Source organism: Phyllobates terribilis, unplaced genomic scaffold (assembly GCF_046119375.1).
Source record: "Phyllobates terribilis strain yellow unplaced genomic scaffold, ASM4611937v1 Scaffold_11__3_contigs__length_659146591, whole genome shotgun sequence".
Lineage (NCBI taxonomy): Eukaryota > Metazoa > Chordata > Amphibia > Anura > Dendrobatidae > Phyllobates > Phyllobates terribilis.
The window spans coordinates 474,728,631-474,745,896 of NW_027362771.1; the positions used below are offsets into that span (position 1 = coordinate 474,728,631).

At 44.0% G+C, this 17,266-nt stretch overlaps 1 protein-coding gene across 7 annotated transcripts in view; it reads left to right on the forward strand.

Moving 5' to 3' along the window:
- Positions 1-17,266, forward strand: part of LOC141166567 (uncharacterized) — a 47,684-nt gene that overhangs the window by 20,295 nt on the left and 10,123 nt on the right. For all 7 annotated transcript variants that reach the window (XM_073653385.1, XM_073653380.1, XM_073653379.1 and 4 more), the window contains one exon: positions 7,168-7,701. In XM_073653385.1, coding sequence (XP_073509486.1) covers positions 7,168-7,701 — 534 coding nt within the window. The remainder of the gene's footprint in view (positions 1-7,167; positions 7,702-17,266) is intronic.

The following is a 17,266-nucleotide window of genomic DNA, read 5'->3' on the forward strand; positions in this document are numbered from 1 at the left end:
TTCTTTTATTGCAGGAGATCGTTGGCTTCAGCTGGAATGGGCGTGATGGTAAGTATGGTTTAATTTAGAACAATAAAGAATTGTGTGTTTATTTCAATTAAAGGACTTTATTCTGGGTGTTGTGTTTTTTTTTAAATATTTTACTAGAAATTCATGGCGGTCATGTCTAATATTGGCGTGACCCCATGAATTTCGGGCTTAGGGCCAGCTGATAATACCAAGCTGGCCCTAACCCCTTTATTACCCAGTGAGCCACCGCACCAGGGCCCTGGATGAGTTTGGTACAGCGCCAGAAGATGGCGCTTCTATTAATGCGCCATTTTCCGGGGTGGCTGCGGACTGCAATTTGCAGCGGGGGGGGCAGAAAGCTTGGGCCTCCCTGCGCTGCGGATTCCAGCCCCCAGCTGCCTAGTTGTACCTGGCTGGACACAAATATAGTGCGAAGCCCCACATCTATTTTTTTTTTTAATTATTTCATGAATTTCCTGAAATAATTTTAAAAAAATTGACGTGGGGCTTCGCACTATACTTGTGTCCAGGCAGGTACTGCAGGCAGGAACGGGCTGCCCCCAACCACCAGCTGCCTATTTGTACCTGGTTGGACACAACAATATAGGGAAGCCCTTTTTTTCTTAATTATTTCATGAATTTCATGAAATAATTAAAAAAAAAAAAAAAAAAAGTGGGGCTTCGCCCTATTTTTGTGTCCAGCCAGGTACAACTAGGCAGCTGGGGGCTGGAATCTGCAGCGCAGGGAGGCCCAAGCTTTCTGGGCCCCCCCCGCTGCAAATTGCAGTCCGCAGCCACCACGGAAAATGGCGCGTTCATAGAAGCGCCATCTTCTGGCGCTGTACCCAACTCATCCAGGGCCCTGGTGCGGTGGCTCACTGGGTAATAAAGGGGTTAGGGCCAGCTTGGTATTATCAGCTGGCCCTAAGCCCGAAATTCATGGGGTCACGCCAATATTAGACATGACCGCCATGAATTTCTAGTAAAGTATTTAAAAAAAAAACACAACACCCAGAATAAAGTCCTTTAATTGAAATAAACACACAATTCTTTATTGTTCTAAATTAAACCATACTTACCATCACGCCCATTCAAGCTGAAGCCAAATGATCTGCAATAAAAGAAAAATAATAAACCAACATCATCCTTACCTTTCGATGGTTCCCAGGACAGCTCCAGCTCTGCTACATCGAGATGACAGGCTGGATCGCAGCAGAAAGCTGCCATCCAGACTGTCATGCCGCAGGCGGACACTGAGAAGCGCAGGCATGCTTGCGCTCCTCAGTGTCCGGCTGTGACGGCATCCAGATGAGCCGAGTTTCTCATGCTCACCGCATGTGCAGGAGAATTCTCCCACGCTGTCAGTGACGTGCATGAGGTGAGCTGAGTTCATTGTCGGCTCATCTGGATGCTTTCACAGCCAGACACTGAGGAGCGCAAGCATGCCTGCGCTTCTCAGTGTCTGCCTGCGGCATGACAGGCTGGATGGCAGCTTTCTTCTGCGATCCAGCCTGTCATCTCGATGTAGCAGAGCTGAAGCCGTCCTGGAAACCATGGAAAGGTAAGGATGATGTTGCTTTATTATTTTACTTTTATTGCAGGAGATCGTTGGCTTCAGCTGGAATGGGCGTGATGGTAAGTATGGTTTAATTTAGAACAATAAAGAATTGTGTGTTTATTTCAATTAAAGGACTTTATTCTGGGTGTTTGTGTTTTTTTTAACTTTCACTATGGGGTTAGTAATGGGGGTGTCTTATAGACGCCTCTCCATTACTAACCTGGGCTTGATGTCAGCTGGCATTATAAGCTGACATCAACCCCAGCCCTATTACCCCACTGCCACCACTACAGGGCAGTGGGAAGAGCGAGGCTAAGTGCCAGAATTGGCGAATCCTATGGATGCCCCATTTCTGGGCCGGCTGACGGCTGGTGTTTCTAGCCTGGGAGGGGGCCAATATTCATGGCACCCTTCCTGGGCTATTAATATCAACCCCCAGCTGTCTGCCTAGCCTTTGCTAGCTATTAAAATAGGGGGGACCCTACGTCATTTTTTTGGGGTCCCCCATTTTAATAGCTAGTAAAGGCTAGGTATTCAGCTGGGGGCTGATATTAGTAGCCTGGGAAGCTCTGTGGGTATTACCCCCTTCCCAGGCTTCAAACATCTGCCCCAGCCTTCTGCTTAACCTCCGCTAGAGACTAAAATTACGGGGAACCCCACGCCAATTTTTTTTTTAAATAAATCCTTTATTTTAACACTAATTGACAAGTACAGTAACCAACACTGTCACTGTAATTAGAAACATGTCAGTCACATATATAATATCTATGTGTGATGCTCTATCTTTCTGTTCTAAATTGTCAGTTACTGATGCTGAATTGCCAGCTGGCTTTTTTTTAAAGAGACAGTGCATGAAAACACTATTATTTTTTTAAATAAATCCTTTAACACTAAATGACAAGTACAGTAACCAACACTGTCACTGTACTTCTTATATATGTGACTGACATGTGTCTATGTGTGAAGCTCTATTCTTTCTGTTCTAAATTGTCGGGTACCGGTGTATGCCGCTGCTGAATTGCCGGCTTTTCATGTTTCACTGTGAGCACTGTTCCCATCGATTTGGGCAACCACTGTAATGCCACAACCACCATGGCTGTGGCATTAACGTCTTAAAAAAATATTAATTCCTGCTATTCCATTTAATTGTAATGTAAGGGAGATAATGTAATGTCAGCGCTTGAGCAGGAGAATTCTCCCACGCTGGGATGGCATTCTGATGACAGGCTGGATCGCAGCTAAGCGTTGCCATCCAGCTTGTCATCCTTCAGAGACACTGCAGAGCGCAGGCATTATGTGAACTTCCGATTCCGGTATTCGATATTGTAAAAGTATCGGAACTCGGTATCGGAACTCCGATACAGCGAATATATGTCGATACCCGATATTTCAGTATCTGAATGCTCAACACTAGTCTGCACACGTCAGTGTGTTTCTACAGACCGTGTGTCTGTGGGTAAAACACGCTGACATGCCCGTTTTTTGCACACCGTATGGGCCGCAAAGCGTCCTACACGCGTACACACTGAGCCAAGGATGACATCCTTGTGACATCAGTGTGACACGTACCGGTGCCTGGGAATCTTGGTTCAGTTTCCACTGTTCCCAAGCGCCGGGTGCTGGAGGCAAGTCTTATCATTGTCCCCTACTGGTGCTGAGATCAGCACGAGCAGGGGACAATGTTGAGAGTTGTATTGTATTCTGCCCGCACTGTGTCCAGCAAGTGTAAAAATAAGGATAAAATAAAAAACACATTATACTCACCTTTACACCCAATTCCCTGAAGCCATTATCCGCTATAAACAAACCAAAAATAAAAAAACACTATATACCTCACCTGTCCGAAGTTTAAATAATCCAGAGTCCCACGCTGCAATCCATCTGTGCAACATTTCTGCATCAGCGTCTGCGGTGGCTTGAGGCGACCACACAAGACTGGACACTACTCTGTGAGCTCAGCACAGTTCAGGAGCCCGCTCAATGCAGTGAGTCATTCTCCTCTGCTACTCAGCATGTGCGGTCGCCTCAAGCCATGGATTATGGCGTGGGACATTCTGGATTATTTAAACTTTGGACAGGTGAGGGATATTGTGTTTTTTTTATTTTTGGTTTGTTTACAGGGGACAATAGCTTCAGGGAATTGTGTAAAGGTTGGTATGTATGTGTTTTTTTTTTTTTATTTTATTTCTACACTTGTTGGACACAGCAGGGGCAGAATACAACTCTCAACAATGTCCCTTGCTGGGGATGATCTCAGCACCAACAGGGGACAATGATGAGAGCTGCCTCCAGCACTTGGCGCTTAGGAACAGCGCAAACTGTACCACTGATTCCCTGGCACCGGAAAGTGTGATACTGATGCGGCACATGTATGCCACACACGTACACACGGACACTGATATCTCAGGTATTGTTTTTTCCAGTATCGGAAATATCAGGACTTCTGAAAGAGGCCTTACACTGAGTTGTTAGTGTGCTTGGAATGAAGACTAAAGGGGTCCTGTATCACCCCACATCAATCCTAGGAGGAGGATTGGTGTGATTTTCCCTTGTGAAGGCCTCTTCATGGTGTTAACCATCTGGGAGCAAGAATAAGAGAATTGAACAATATGAGCGACTTCAAAAGAGACATAGTCATCGGCGGTAGACCAGTCAGGGCAAGCATTTACCTTGTTGTGTTTTTCTCATGCAATGGTGTTGAGGGAATACTGAGGATAGTGTGATCGAGGAAAAAAATCCAGTAAAAGGGAATCCTCTGGATATAAAATAAAAAGTTGATTGATATTCGTTTCTTAGCACGGATGGGCTATAACAGCAGACAACCAGCTGAGTGTTATTGCTATCTATGGGAAACAAAAAGGCTCCAGTTGGCAAAAGAGCAAAATACGTGGATCAGTGAGCAGTAGTACATCTTGCCTGGGAAGATGTATTCACCATGTTGGTGCAAGCATCAGAATTTGGTATAGCTGATAAACCCGTCTTGTGAAGTGCTAAGAGTCCAGGCTGGTATAGGTGGAGTAATTTGGTGGGTAAATGTTTTCTTGGTACTGCCTTAGCCCTCTGATACCTGGATGGTCTTTGGGACATTAGGGCTTACCTATGCATTGTGGCAAACGAAGTTCTTCCCTTCATGGCCCTATGGTTGAAGGACAATTCAACATCCCACACAGGTCACAGAATAACTAATTAGTTCCAGGAGCATGTCGATAAGCTTTCCTTGCTTCCCTGGGCTTCACAGTCATCAGATCTTCATCTTATAAAGCATCTCTGTGATGAGGTAGAACAGGATATTCATAGCATGTCAGTACTTCCACCTATTCTGCGCCAACTTCCAGAAGCTATCCTGTCCGCTTGGGCCAATGTTCCTGCAGAATGATTTCAACACCTGGTGGAAGCTGTGAGTATGCTAAAGTGAATTGCTGTAGCTCTGAAGACTAAAGGAGCCTCAGAGCTGCAAGGCCTGGCCGTCTCTGATAAAGTGGCCATTCGGGTTATATTAGCCTTTTTTTTTATAGGATCATCTCTCTAGAAGAATATTCTTAGTATAAATGAAAAGAAAATTCAGATAGTGGTGCTGTATAAACTAAAGTTCTGACTTTAATAGGTGTTCCAGACACCCAACATGCGGACTAGAGGCTTTTCAGAATGTATATGTGTATATATGTTTTGTCCCTTTTTAAAGGGTAGGCAATGTGCACACGTTGCATTTTTGCTGCGTTTTTTCAGCATGTTTAGTTGCGAAGAAACTCTCAGCATTTTACAGTACCAGCAAAGTGATGAGATTCCTGAAGTCTCGATGCACACGCTGCTTATCCTTGCAGATTTGAAACAGTTTCTGTCATGCTAGGTATGGGAAGAACCCAGTGTACGACGACTGGAAAAGGGGGGAAGCCCAGCAACTAGGTATAGGGGGAGTGGAGACCCCTAAGCAGATCTAACAACACCCTGACTCCCCTATCGTCCCTAAATAGGTTCCGCACCTATTGCCGAGCAGGATACCTTTCCTCTGGCTAACCCTAGAGCTAGGCCCTAGGTAGGGAGGGGGAGGGGTGAGCACTAGTCAGCCCCACGGCAACTAAAGACAAACCAGGGAAACAGACAAAGGGGATACACTTAGATTTGAGAAGACACCCCGAGAAATCATGACTACAATCCACAAAGGAACTCCAAGGAGAATCTAGCAGACTGCTAGAATTCCAGACCTGAACAGAGAAGTTAACTCTATCATCAGCAACTCTCTGGAGAAACTGAGTGTATTTAAAGATCCAGCAAGGATATGTTAATTAGCAGCAGAAGGTTGAGATCACTGCTGGGTCCTAGAGAGGAAGGGATGATTAAAGGATCAACAAGTTGTCTGCAAGACCAAGAGCAGCGACCTTCTACAGCCGGATCCAGAATGACTGTCTGTCAAACCTGACACACCCGTGACCGTTTCATATCTGCTGCATGTCAATTCTTTCAGCGTTTTTGTAGCATTTTTCACCCATTCTAACGAATGGGGAGAAAAAATGCATCAAAAACACATGCATAAATTTTGTCTCTAACGTGCGTTTTTCCTGCCAACACATCAGTATTTGCAAATACTGAACATGTGCACATACCCTAACTCAACTTCTGCTAAAAATTTCTGTATATTTTTTTTCCTTTTAATTGCTAGCAGATTGGTGGGGGTCTAGGTCCAGAGATACTCAACAATTGCTCAAAAAATCCCATTAATAAGAGTGCAGTTCAGGAGACCGGAGCGTGTACACAGAGCGGAATAAGAATATAATATAGACTTTTTATTGTATCCATACTTGGATTTGTGTGCACTCCTTTCTCCAAAGCTGAGAACTTCCCTGGTGTTTTTTTTTTTCAGCGCGATCAGTGTGGTCTAAGGACGTGGACCCCCATCAATTTGCTTGCAGCTAAAAGGACAAATAAAATGTAAAAAATTAGCAAAGGTTTATTTACTCTTTAAAGGTGGGTTTAAAAAGGTATTCCCATCTCCAAGATCCTATCCCAATATGTAGTAGGTGTAATAATAATATTAGCAAATACCTCCAATTAGAAATGTAGTATAGTTTTTCTGATTCGCCATGTCTCTTTCCTCATGTGCAGGCTTTGCAGGATCTTAGGTATCCATGGTTACAACCACTGATATAGTGACAGCTAGTTGTTGTAACCATGGATACCTAAGGTACTTCAATGCCTGCACAAGAGGAAAGAGACATAACGAATCAGAAAAACTATACTACATTTCTACTTGGAGGTATTTGCTAATATTATTATTATTGCACCTACTACATATTGGGATAGGATCTTTGAGGTGGGAGTACCCTTTTAATGGTCTTCGAAAATTATGGACTATATCCTAGTATTCTATCCGTATTTGATCAGGGTGTTTCTGAATCCTGGGATTCTTGCTGATACGCAGAATAAAAAAGCTAATGTCCTCTATACTGTTCACACTGACTCATACATACCTACTTGTGTCTGGTACTTTGGTTCAGGCCCTTTCACTTGACTAGGACTGAGCTGGAGTACAATGCCGGCATATTTTCTGATGATTTTTCAGCTTTTAACGTTATTTTTAAGATCTGCTCTGTTTTTATCCACAGCCAATGCCCACAACATCAGGAATTCCTCTCCAGATTGGGAATTGGAAGATAAAAATGACGTGGAGAATTCCCCAGAAGAAAGCTGTAGTTTCGATAACAAGCATTCTGAATTTCAGGATGTGGATGTGAATGAGTTTTCTTATGATGGGGAGATGATTCCTGATAAATCTGCTTTTCCTCCATATGGTACAGTTCAGAGTGACAATATTTTCACCTGTTGGGAGTGTGGTAAGTGCTTCACCGAGCACGATGCACTCTTGATGCACCAGAGGGCCCATGCGGAGGAGAAGTCATATCAGTGCTCTAACTGTGGGAAGTGCTTCAAAAAGAAATCGAACCTTATTCAGCACCTGAAGATCCACTCGGGGGAGAAACCGTTCCTCTGCACAGAATGCGGTAAAAGCTTCATGCGGAAAGCTGATCTCGTAAAACATCAGAGAATCCACACGGGAGAGAAGCCGTTTCCCTGTCCCGAGTGCGGCAGATGTTTTACCCAGATATCAACTCTCATAAGACATCGGAGATTTCACTCAGGTGAGAAACCCTTTCCGTGTCCTGATTGTGGGAAATGCTTTACACATAGAGCAGATCTTTTTAGGCACCATAAAACTCATATGCTGCTGGAATTGCCGCTTGAACGTTTGGATTTTTCTGATTGAAAATTTTACATGGACCTGACAAAAAAAGTGTTTGTTTTTTTTAATGATCTATTAAAGTATTATTTTAAAACCACCAAATTTGATGGTAGAAAAATTATATGTAAAGCTCAGCATAGATGGTGCTTGATTTAATCCCAGCAAATGGTGGAAATTGGATAGAAAGGATGTGAACAGCAGGTCACCAGGTGTGGTCATTTCAGTAGTCCAAACCGTGGACTACACTCCTGCTCACCCTTACAACATGAAGAAAATGGTCACATGTCCAACAGCACGCAATTTTTAATGACTGTTCAGCAATAAAGAACAATAGAACTACGCGTTTCGCACAGAAAACTGTTCTTACTCATGATCACTGTTAAGAGTGATACCATGATTCAGAGTGGATTTTTTTCTGCTTGAAAATTGTGATGGTTTTTTTTTTGCCATTCTGACATGTATTCGGTAATAAAGAAGAATTTGCTTTTATCCCATGTGTCTGCACTTGTGACCAATTTCTTCATGTTGAGAATATACTGGGGGTGGAAATAACATCTGACCCTTGCAATACTTAGCAAGAGCATAATTATTTCTCCGTGATCAAAGTTGTCCGAGATAGTTGTTATGCCAATGTACCATTGAAACTAATGGCATTTAGTTTTAGAGCCTTGTGTTATAGTGATTATAGTGATCTGTTCTATTGTGAGTAGTCTGTTACATGTCTCTCATTTTTGGTGCCCATTTAGGTCATTGTTTTTGGGGAGCCTAAGGATGAGCTTGTAGACTGAAATGTAAAGTTCTGCGGAATATGTTGGTGCTATAGAAATAAAAATTTTTTTTTGCATTATTATTAGACTTGTTAAGAAATTAAAACCATTTTGACAAGTTGCAATTACTGTTGTTCAGTAGTTAGTTTGAGGTCACAAAACATAGTGGAAGCGGCCATCTTAGTCAATCACATGCTGTCCTCTGCTTCTCCCAGTCTTTGTTGAGATGCTGCAGCTGGGACCTGACTACAGCTCACTTGACCGCTGCACAGGGCTGTGGAGTCGGTAAGCCAAACCTCTGACTCCGACTCCTCAATTTCCATAACACCGACTCCCTCATACACGGCTCATGTTTAAGTGATAAATTTACTGTAGCACAGATTCATCTCAGCTAAAAGTCTAGACCCTTAGATCAGGAATAGGACAGACGTTTCTAGGACATTTCATAACTTTCCCAAATTCTTATGAAAAAATATTCCCCACAAACTCCATTGAACTACTGTACCCAATTTATTATATATTTTAGGAGTTGGAGTCGGTACATTTTATGCTGACTCCGACTCCACCAAAAAGGACACAGACTCCACGACTCCGACTCCACAGCCCTGCCACTGCAGGCAATCACTGAACTCAGCCGCTCATGTCATCTACACCGGCAGAGCTGCTGAACACACTGGCTGCAGAGGTCACATGCACTGCATCCAGGATGTCACTGCTTCAGCCTGTCAACAAAGCCTGGAATCAGCTGTGTAGTGCCTCGCTGGAGCAAGGGTGTGTGAGTATAGTTAATTAAATTTTTTTATGTACAGCAAGTCCATGGAGTTTAAGAGAACCTGTTACTCAACTTAAAGAAGTTGTCCACTACTTGGACAACTCCTTGTGATCCCCCATGCTTGGCCCCGATAAAATAAAAAAGCTTATACTCCCCTCCTATGCTGGCGTCGTTCCGACAGTGTCTGCACTCACAGTCCCGGGGTCTCGTGCTGTTGTTGTGACACGTGACCCTAGTGCCCAGTCAGCGCTAGCATCACTGGCCCCACCTCCTGTTGAATTGAACATGAAGAGGAAGTCAGAGATCAGCCTCAGCCCGGACTTTCTCTTCATGTTCGATTTGTCCGAAGGCGGGGACAGTGGCGCCAGCGCTGATTGGGCACCGGGCCAAAACAACCGCACGAGAGCCCCGGGACCGCGAGTGCTGACACCACTGGAAAGGGGCCGGTGTGGGAGGTAAGCATAGGCTTTTTTTATTTTATCGGCCTCAAACATTTAGATCAAGAAGTGGTTGTCCAAGTAGTGGACAACCTCTTTAAGCTACCTAAACCACGAACAGCATGAATCAGAGCCTGGTTGTACAATTGCAGCAGTAAACGATCCAACATTTCAGAGAAAACTTAGTTGGATTAGTCAGCTGGGAAACATAGCCAGAGAGCAGACTAGTCCAGTGCTGCCACCGGTCAACTTCTTCCCGCATTGCTCTAGTTAATTGACGGGTCTCTCTACCGTGTGAGAACATAGAGTCCTGACAATCACCTGACTGGGATCAAGAAGCTGGCTGGGGATGGCACTGGACTAGTCTCCTCTCTCTTGATAGTCCACCAGAGTGTTTTAGAATAAAACATACCTGGCTGCAGTGGAGCACACAAGCTCTGATTCATGCAGCACGAATCAAGTAACATGTTCCCTTTTAGAAAAAAAATTATTGATCGGAAAACCCCATTAAATCCATTACCACCTTTAGCTGGCACTTCATAACCATGGTTGGATGAGAATCTTACGATCTATAGATTGCATCAGACCCCATCCCCAAACTACATGTCATGTAAATTGGCCTCTCGTCACTTTCACGGTTCTCTAGATCAGTGGAGGTAGCTGCGGTTAGACCCTCTGATGATTGAGTTATCCCCTCTCTTAGAATAGTGGATATTTTACAATCTTGGTTCCAACCTTTTAACAATTCACTAATATGGTTGAGTTAGTGTTATCTGCCCTACAATTGTTTAGTATTAGTTAATGTAGTTTTATATTGGAGTATTTCTCCTATATAAGTTATATTGTCTGACTTTTTTGTTCCTCCTGTTTGCTAAATTACACATTTACCTGTGACATTGAGAACTTACAAGTGCGAGGCTTCTCCACATAATCCCCGATATTTGGCTGTTAGTGAAACATCGCCTTCAGTGCTTTTCTAATCGATATACAGTGGTGAGAAATTTAACGTGCATGAATTTATAAAACATTTTCTAACTTCTGAACAACAACATTAATTTTACAAGGAAATGTTTCAAATCTGTAATTTTTATGAAAGCTGAAAAACCTTTTTTACAATTGTCTGTTTATTTTGCTTTATTTATTAAAGTATTAGCATGTCTACTAATAATGTTGGTTTGACTCTTTTCTATATATAAAAAATAAATTACCATACATTAAAGGGAATCTGTTAGTAAGCTCAGCCCCTAAAACCACATATAAGTTCATGCAGGTCTTTGAAATGTAAATCCATCAACACCCTTATATCTTCTATTTGTAGCTGCATTCATTCATTTTATTCAAACAAGACATTAGGTGCTTTAGGTGTGACAGAGCACTTAAGGAGCCACTGACTCCCCAGGGTTGTTTCTTTGCTCTTTAGCTTGATTGATGGCTTACTGGCTGTGTAACGTCAGGCACTAGAGAGAAATTAATCAAGCTAAAGAGGCTGGTGCCGAGCGGGGAAACAACCTGGGGAGGCAGGAAATCCTTAAGTTCTATGTCTCACCCAGAACACTTGACACAATATTTGCATGAAATGAATGAAAAAGCTAATCACTCTGGAATGCAGATGGATTTACATGTCATAGACCTGTATGCCCATACATGTGGTTTGAGGTGTTCATCTTACTGACATATACCCTGTAATTGTAGCGAACATACAAGTTTGTGTACACTGGCATCAAATATACTATTTTCAAGAGAAAAACGTAAATGTTTATTACTGGACACAAGGCTTGTAGATCCCCACCCAAGAATGCTGTGCCTAGTTGTTATTGGAGTAGTGAAATATGAAATGCAGTACATACAAAGAATTTTGATTTGTAGCATTTTAGTGGTGTTTTTATGGCCAGTAGCTTTTTTTCAGACCCTGGTATGTTCTGAGTTTGGCATTTTTACTAATGCCTTCTCTATAGAACTTGAAAAATCTGTAGGAAATTCACATGTGTAGCCTGGCACGAGGCAGTCATCTCCTCCTTTCACACCCCAGCGCACTACATAAAAATGTGATTTCTGGCTGGGTGTTGATTCTATGAGGGCCTTGCACACCTGCAGGCCGCCAGTAACCGATGGTGTTGGCTGGCCAGGACCTCGCTCATTTGAATACCTAGAGGACACCAAAGCACACAAAAACACTTAAACAGTCTCTCTTCTGGATTAAATGAGGTTCTTCTCCTTGGTGGGTCAGCATGACCCCTGTCCCACTAGGCTGGGATCCCGGAACCGAAATTCCAAGTTCTTTAGGCCCGCAGGCCAACATAACAGCCCTGACAGTCCGGGGGCATGACCCAACTGCCTTTGACCCGGTAACGGTCATTCCAAGATACAAAACAGGTCTTGTCCCGCCAAAGCCCACAAGCCATTCACGAGGCTTCAACCAGGTTGGGACATCTGGTCTTCCTTCCCCCCAAACATTGGTCTTCGAGACCAGGACACAGTCCTTTTTGGGACACAGTCCATATGTGACACAATCCCTAGTCTCCCTTCAGTCAATAGGATGAAGACACAGTCCCTTTAATGTTTCCTCCCCTGTTTACTGGAATTCCGTTCATGGCTGTAGGACCCTCCGGCGGCTGCAGCATCTCTGCATTCGATTAGGAGGATTTGCAACGAGCCCAACAGAAACTGGGAAGAGGAAAGAAAACAACTTTCTGGGCATCCACGGCCATCAACACAAGGGAGTTCCGGATCCTGTGGGTCAGCGCTCTGGGCCAATGCACACGCATGCAACTGGCACAACTAGGCCCGCTCGCTGTCCGATTCCTTTAGCTACAGACCCCCAAACAGCCATGTTAAAACCCAGGTTTCCTTGGCCTCAATTCTCCATATGTACACTGCCGAGTGTGCTCCCGGGCCACGTATACCACGGTCGGATTGGTCGCTGCTTGGGGCAGTTCCAGGCTCTCGTCCTGCTCCGAGCCCACAGGAACTCGATACATTCTCTCCACTTTCGTTCCTTACTCACTTTTCCAAGGATGTAGGGACCCCAGGTGCTGCGGGTTCCCGTCGAAGCGGAACATCTTTTGGTACCTCTCCTGCCCGCAACCGGATTCTGGAGACCGTGATTGCAATTTGCCTCTCGGTCCATATTTTTAGAGGCTTGGCACTTTTTGGAGAGAAATGGCATTGATATAGACCTTATGCCCCGTCTCTTCCTCCATGACTAAGCCAGCGCCTCGTCCGCGGTTATAGTGCCTCACACCATCCTGGGTCATCCGTCGGGCAGGCTCCTTTTCGTCAGGACTGTACAACTGGGCCTGGACCCACTGCTCCCTCTTCTTAGCCTGAATCACCCCCACAATCCATTCCTCTCGTGAGGTGAGGGGTATATCCCCAAGGCTGAGCATTACCTCCAAGTCTGGGGAGGCCTTCAGGGTTGGAGGAGGGATCTCCAACCTGGGCAGGGGGGACACACAGGACACTGGGCCAAGAAGGCTTTGAGGCTTTCGGCCCATCTACGGGCCAGAGGCTGAGCCGGGATGTAGGCCTCAGACTCCGCTTCAGAGGCTAAAGATCTGGTGACCTGTTTCACCAAGCTGCCTGGCTTCACCTTTCGCTCCATCAAAGCCATAAGCCTCCGCCACTAACTGCGTCCCGGCCCTACCCGATTAGGTACACCGTACCAGGACTTTGCTCTATGCTGCTTCCTTGCTGGTGTAAAGCCCGCGAATGGCGTAGTCTCTTCTGCTTTCTGAGACCCGTTATGGCCATGCCTTTCACTGGGTAGAGTCCTCCCTGATTCCCCATCCCGTTTTGCGAATGTCCATGCCAGTTTCCTTGGGCCACACCTTACTGGGTGGGTCTTTTTCACTTCACTCTGTGACGACGATCACTCCCTGCTGTGGGCGGGTGCTTTTTGGTTGCGGCACCTCCTTCGGTAGGCATACATGATGAAGGGCTGGAAACAGCTTTGTGCCCTTTTTCCTCTGGTGCACCCACGATGGACGGGGCAGTTTCGTGCCATCTTGCGGTCCATCCTTGGCGCCATCTTGGACCATTCAGCGGTTGCCATCTTGCTCGCCACTGGAGTCGTCTTTGCAGTGCATGGTCCTTTCAGATGCAAGACTCGATCCTGCTGTCTGCGCCAAGTGTAGCATGGTGCGAGGTGGGCTACATGAAAAAGTGGGTCCTGGCTGGGTGTTGGGGCTGTGTGGGCCTTTTGCCTGTGCAGGCCGCCTGTATCCGGTGGTGTTGGCTGGCCAGGACCAAAGGTTCCGCAGCTCAATAAAGGAGACTTCTGTTCTAAAACATAGCCTTTACTGAACGATAACTTGGAAAGGGTTATATACAAGGCGTAGTGGGTATAAAGTCTTATGGACGGTTCCTTTTGTAATATAAGGCATTTTCATACACACAGTATCCTTACTTTTTAGTCTAATCCAGGGCCGATGAATCACACTGTTTCACCCTACTTCGTCATTGCCTACCTTTTCGCTACAGTCCTGATCAGCAAGTCTTTCTACTTGCTCGGCAGTTCCATGTCCTATTTCTTCCACTACTGTCGCCCTGGATCTACCGCTCAGGACCCGCACTAGTCCCACGTACTCGGTTCTGTTTAGGCACATTACCTTCGGCGTTTTGTAAGCTTAGACTTTCTCATGACACGTCTTCCTATCCAAGGACCCCTTTTCTGTGGAAAGCCACTCTGTCTTGTCGGACGCTTCAAGGTCTCACTACTTCCTTGTCTCTTAGTCTCCTTTTTCTGTAGTTCACCCAAAACGGCAGCACTGCTCACAGGTACACTTCTTACCCATACTTGAACGTGGCCCTATATCACTATCTACACAAGTGGTCTCTTTCCCTAACACTAAACCCCTCCCACTATGGGCTAGTCCCAAACATTAACACTATCTTACCCTAATGTCACTACCTAACTACAGTCACAATCTTACACTACCTACCCTATGTCCTAAGACCTAAACTATGTCTTACCCTACACTGTACACTACTAACACTTTACTGGCAAGCATATTATATGGCATACTACATAACGATATATATAAAACACTGAAGACATAATACAAACGCGATTGGTGTCTTCAGGGGTAGGAACGCGACAGTCATTGCCCACCACCCTTACACATGCATACTAAATTAAAATATGGCAACAACAACAAAAAAAACACCTATAAAGAAAGCTTACAAAAATTCACATTACCTTTAAAAAAAAACTTAGCATGCAGCCCTGTAGAGGATATAGCCCCTATGAAAATAGCACCTTTTAAGATCATAGAATCATAGAATGGTAGAGTTGGAAGGGACCTCCTGGGTCATCTGGTCCAACCCCCTGCTCAAAGCAGGATTCACTAAATCATCTCAGACAGATGTCTGTCCAGCCTCTGTTTGAAGACGTCCATTGAAGGGGAACTCACCACCTCTCGTGGCAGCCTGTTCCACTCATTAATCACCCTAACTGTCAAAAAGTTTTTTCTAATATCTAATCTGTGTCTCCTCCCATTTAGTTTCATCCCATTGCTTCTAGTCTTTCCTTGTTCAAATGAGAATAAAGATGATCCTTCTACAATGTGACAGCCCTTGACATATTTGTAGACAGCTATTAAGTCTCCTCTCAGTCTTCTTTTTTGCAAGCTAAACATTCCCAAATCCTGCAACCGTTCCTCATAGGACATGGTTTGCAGACCAGTCACCATTCTGGTCGCTCTTCTCTGAACTTGCTCCAGTTTGTCTATGTCTTTTTTAAAATGTGGTGCCCAAAACTGTACACAGCATTCCAGATGAGGTCTGACCAAAGAGGAGTAAAGACCGATAATGACTTCACGTGATCTAGACTGTATGCTTCTGTTAATACATCCCAGAATTGTATTTGCCTTTTTTGCTGCTGCATCACACTGTTGACTCATGTTCAGTCTATGATCTATTAGTATACCTAAGTCTTTTTCACATGGACTGTTGCTTAGCTCTATTCCTCCCATTCTGTATATGCTTTTTTCATTTTTATTGCCCAGATGTAGTACTTTGCATTTTTCCCTGTTAAAAACCATTCTGTTGGTTGCTGCCCACTGCTCCAGTTTATTTAGGTCTTTTTGAATCCTCTCTCTCTCTTCTCTAGTATTAGCTATCCCTCCTAGCTTTGTGTCATCAGCAAATTTAATCAGTTTACCCTCAATTCCTTCATCTAAATCATTGATAAAGATGTTGAACAATACAGGTCCCAGGACGGAGCCCTGTGGTACCCCACTTGAGACATTCATCCAGCTGGATGTGAAGCCATTTACAACCACCCTTTGAGTCCGATCACTAAGCCAGTTATGAATCCACCTAACAGTTGCCTGGTCCATTGCATACTTGGTCATTTTTTCAATAAGGATGGTGTGAGATACTTTGTCAAATGCTTTGCTGAAGTCAAGATATACTATATCTACAGCATTTCCCTGATCCACCCAGTCAGTGATTCTGTCATAGAAGGAAATTAAGTTAGTCTGACATGACTTGTTAGTTACAAACCCATGCTGACTCTGGTTAATCACTTCATTCTTATCCAGGTACTTACATACATGTTGTTTAATAATTTGTTCAAAGATCTTTCCTGGTATAGAAGTCAGACTCACCGGCCTATAGTTCCCTGGGTCCACCTTCTTCCCCTTTTTGAAGATAGGAACAACATTTGCTCTTCTCCAGTCTTCTGGGACTTCTCCTGTTCTCCAAGAACTTTCAAAGATTATGGAGAGTGGTTCTAAAATTTCTTCTACGATCTCCTTCAGTACTCTGGGGTGTAATTCATCTGGACCTGGAGACTTGAACTCATTTATGTTAGCTAAATATTCCCTCACAATCTTTCTGTTTACAGATAACTTGGATTCTTCTATTCCTTTAAAAGGACAGTGAAGATCAGTTGATGTTACATTTTCTTTCTGAGAGAAAACAGATGCAAAATAGGAATTAAAAAGTTTGGCCTTCTCAACATCCTCTCTTACCATTTCTCCATTTTCATCCTGTAAAAATCCTATAGCATCTTTGACTTTTCTTTTACTTTTGACATACCCCCAAAATCCTTTTTTATTGCTTTTGACATCTCTTGCAAGCCTTAATTCATTGTCAGCTTTAGCTAACCTGATACTTGCCCTGCAGGATCTGCAGACTGCATTATAATCTTCTTTAGATATGCCTCCCTCTTTCCATTTAATAAACATTTCTTTCTTTCTTTTTAGCATGTGTTTAAGTTCTGTGTTCATCCATCCTGGTTTCCTTAAATGCTTTCCATTCTTCCTACTTTTCGGGATTGTTAACGATTGTGCTTTGAGAATCTCATTTTAAAAAATTTCCCATCCTTCCTGGACATTTTTGTCCTTAAGGACATCCAGCCATTGGATCCCTCCTATTCTCTTTCTGAGTCTCTTAAAATCTGCCTTTCTAAAATCTAACCTTGAAGTTTGAGTCTTCACATGTCTTCCTCCTCTAGTTATCCAAAATTCTATAATAGCATGATCG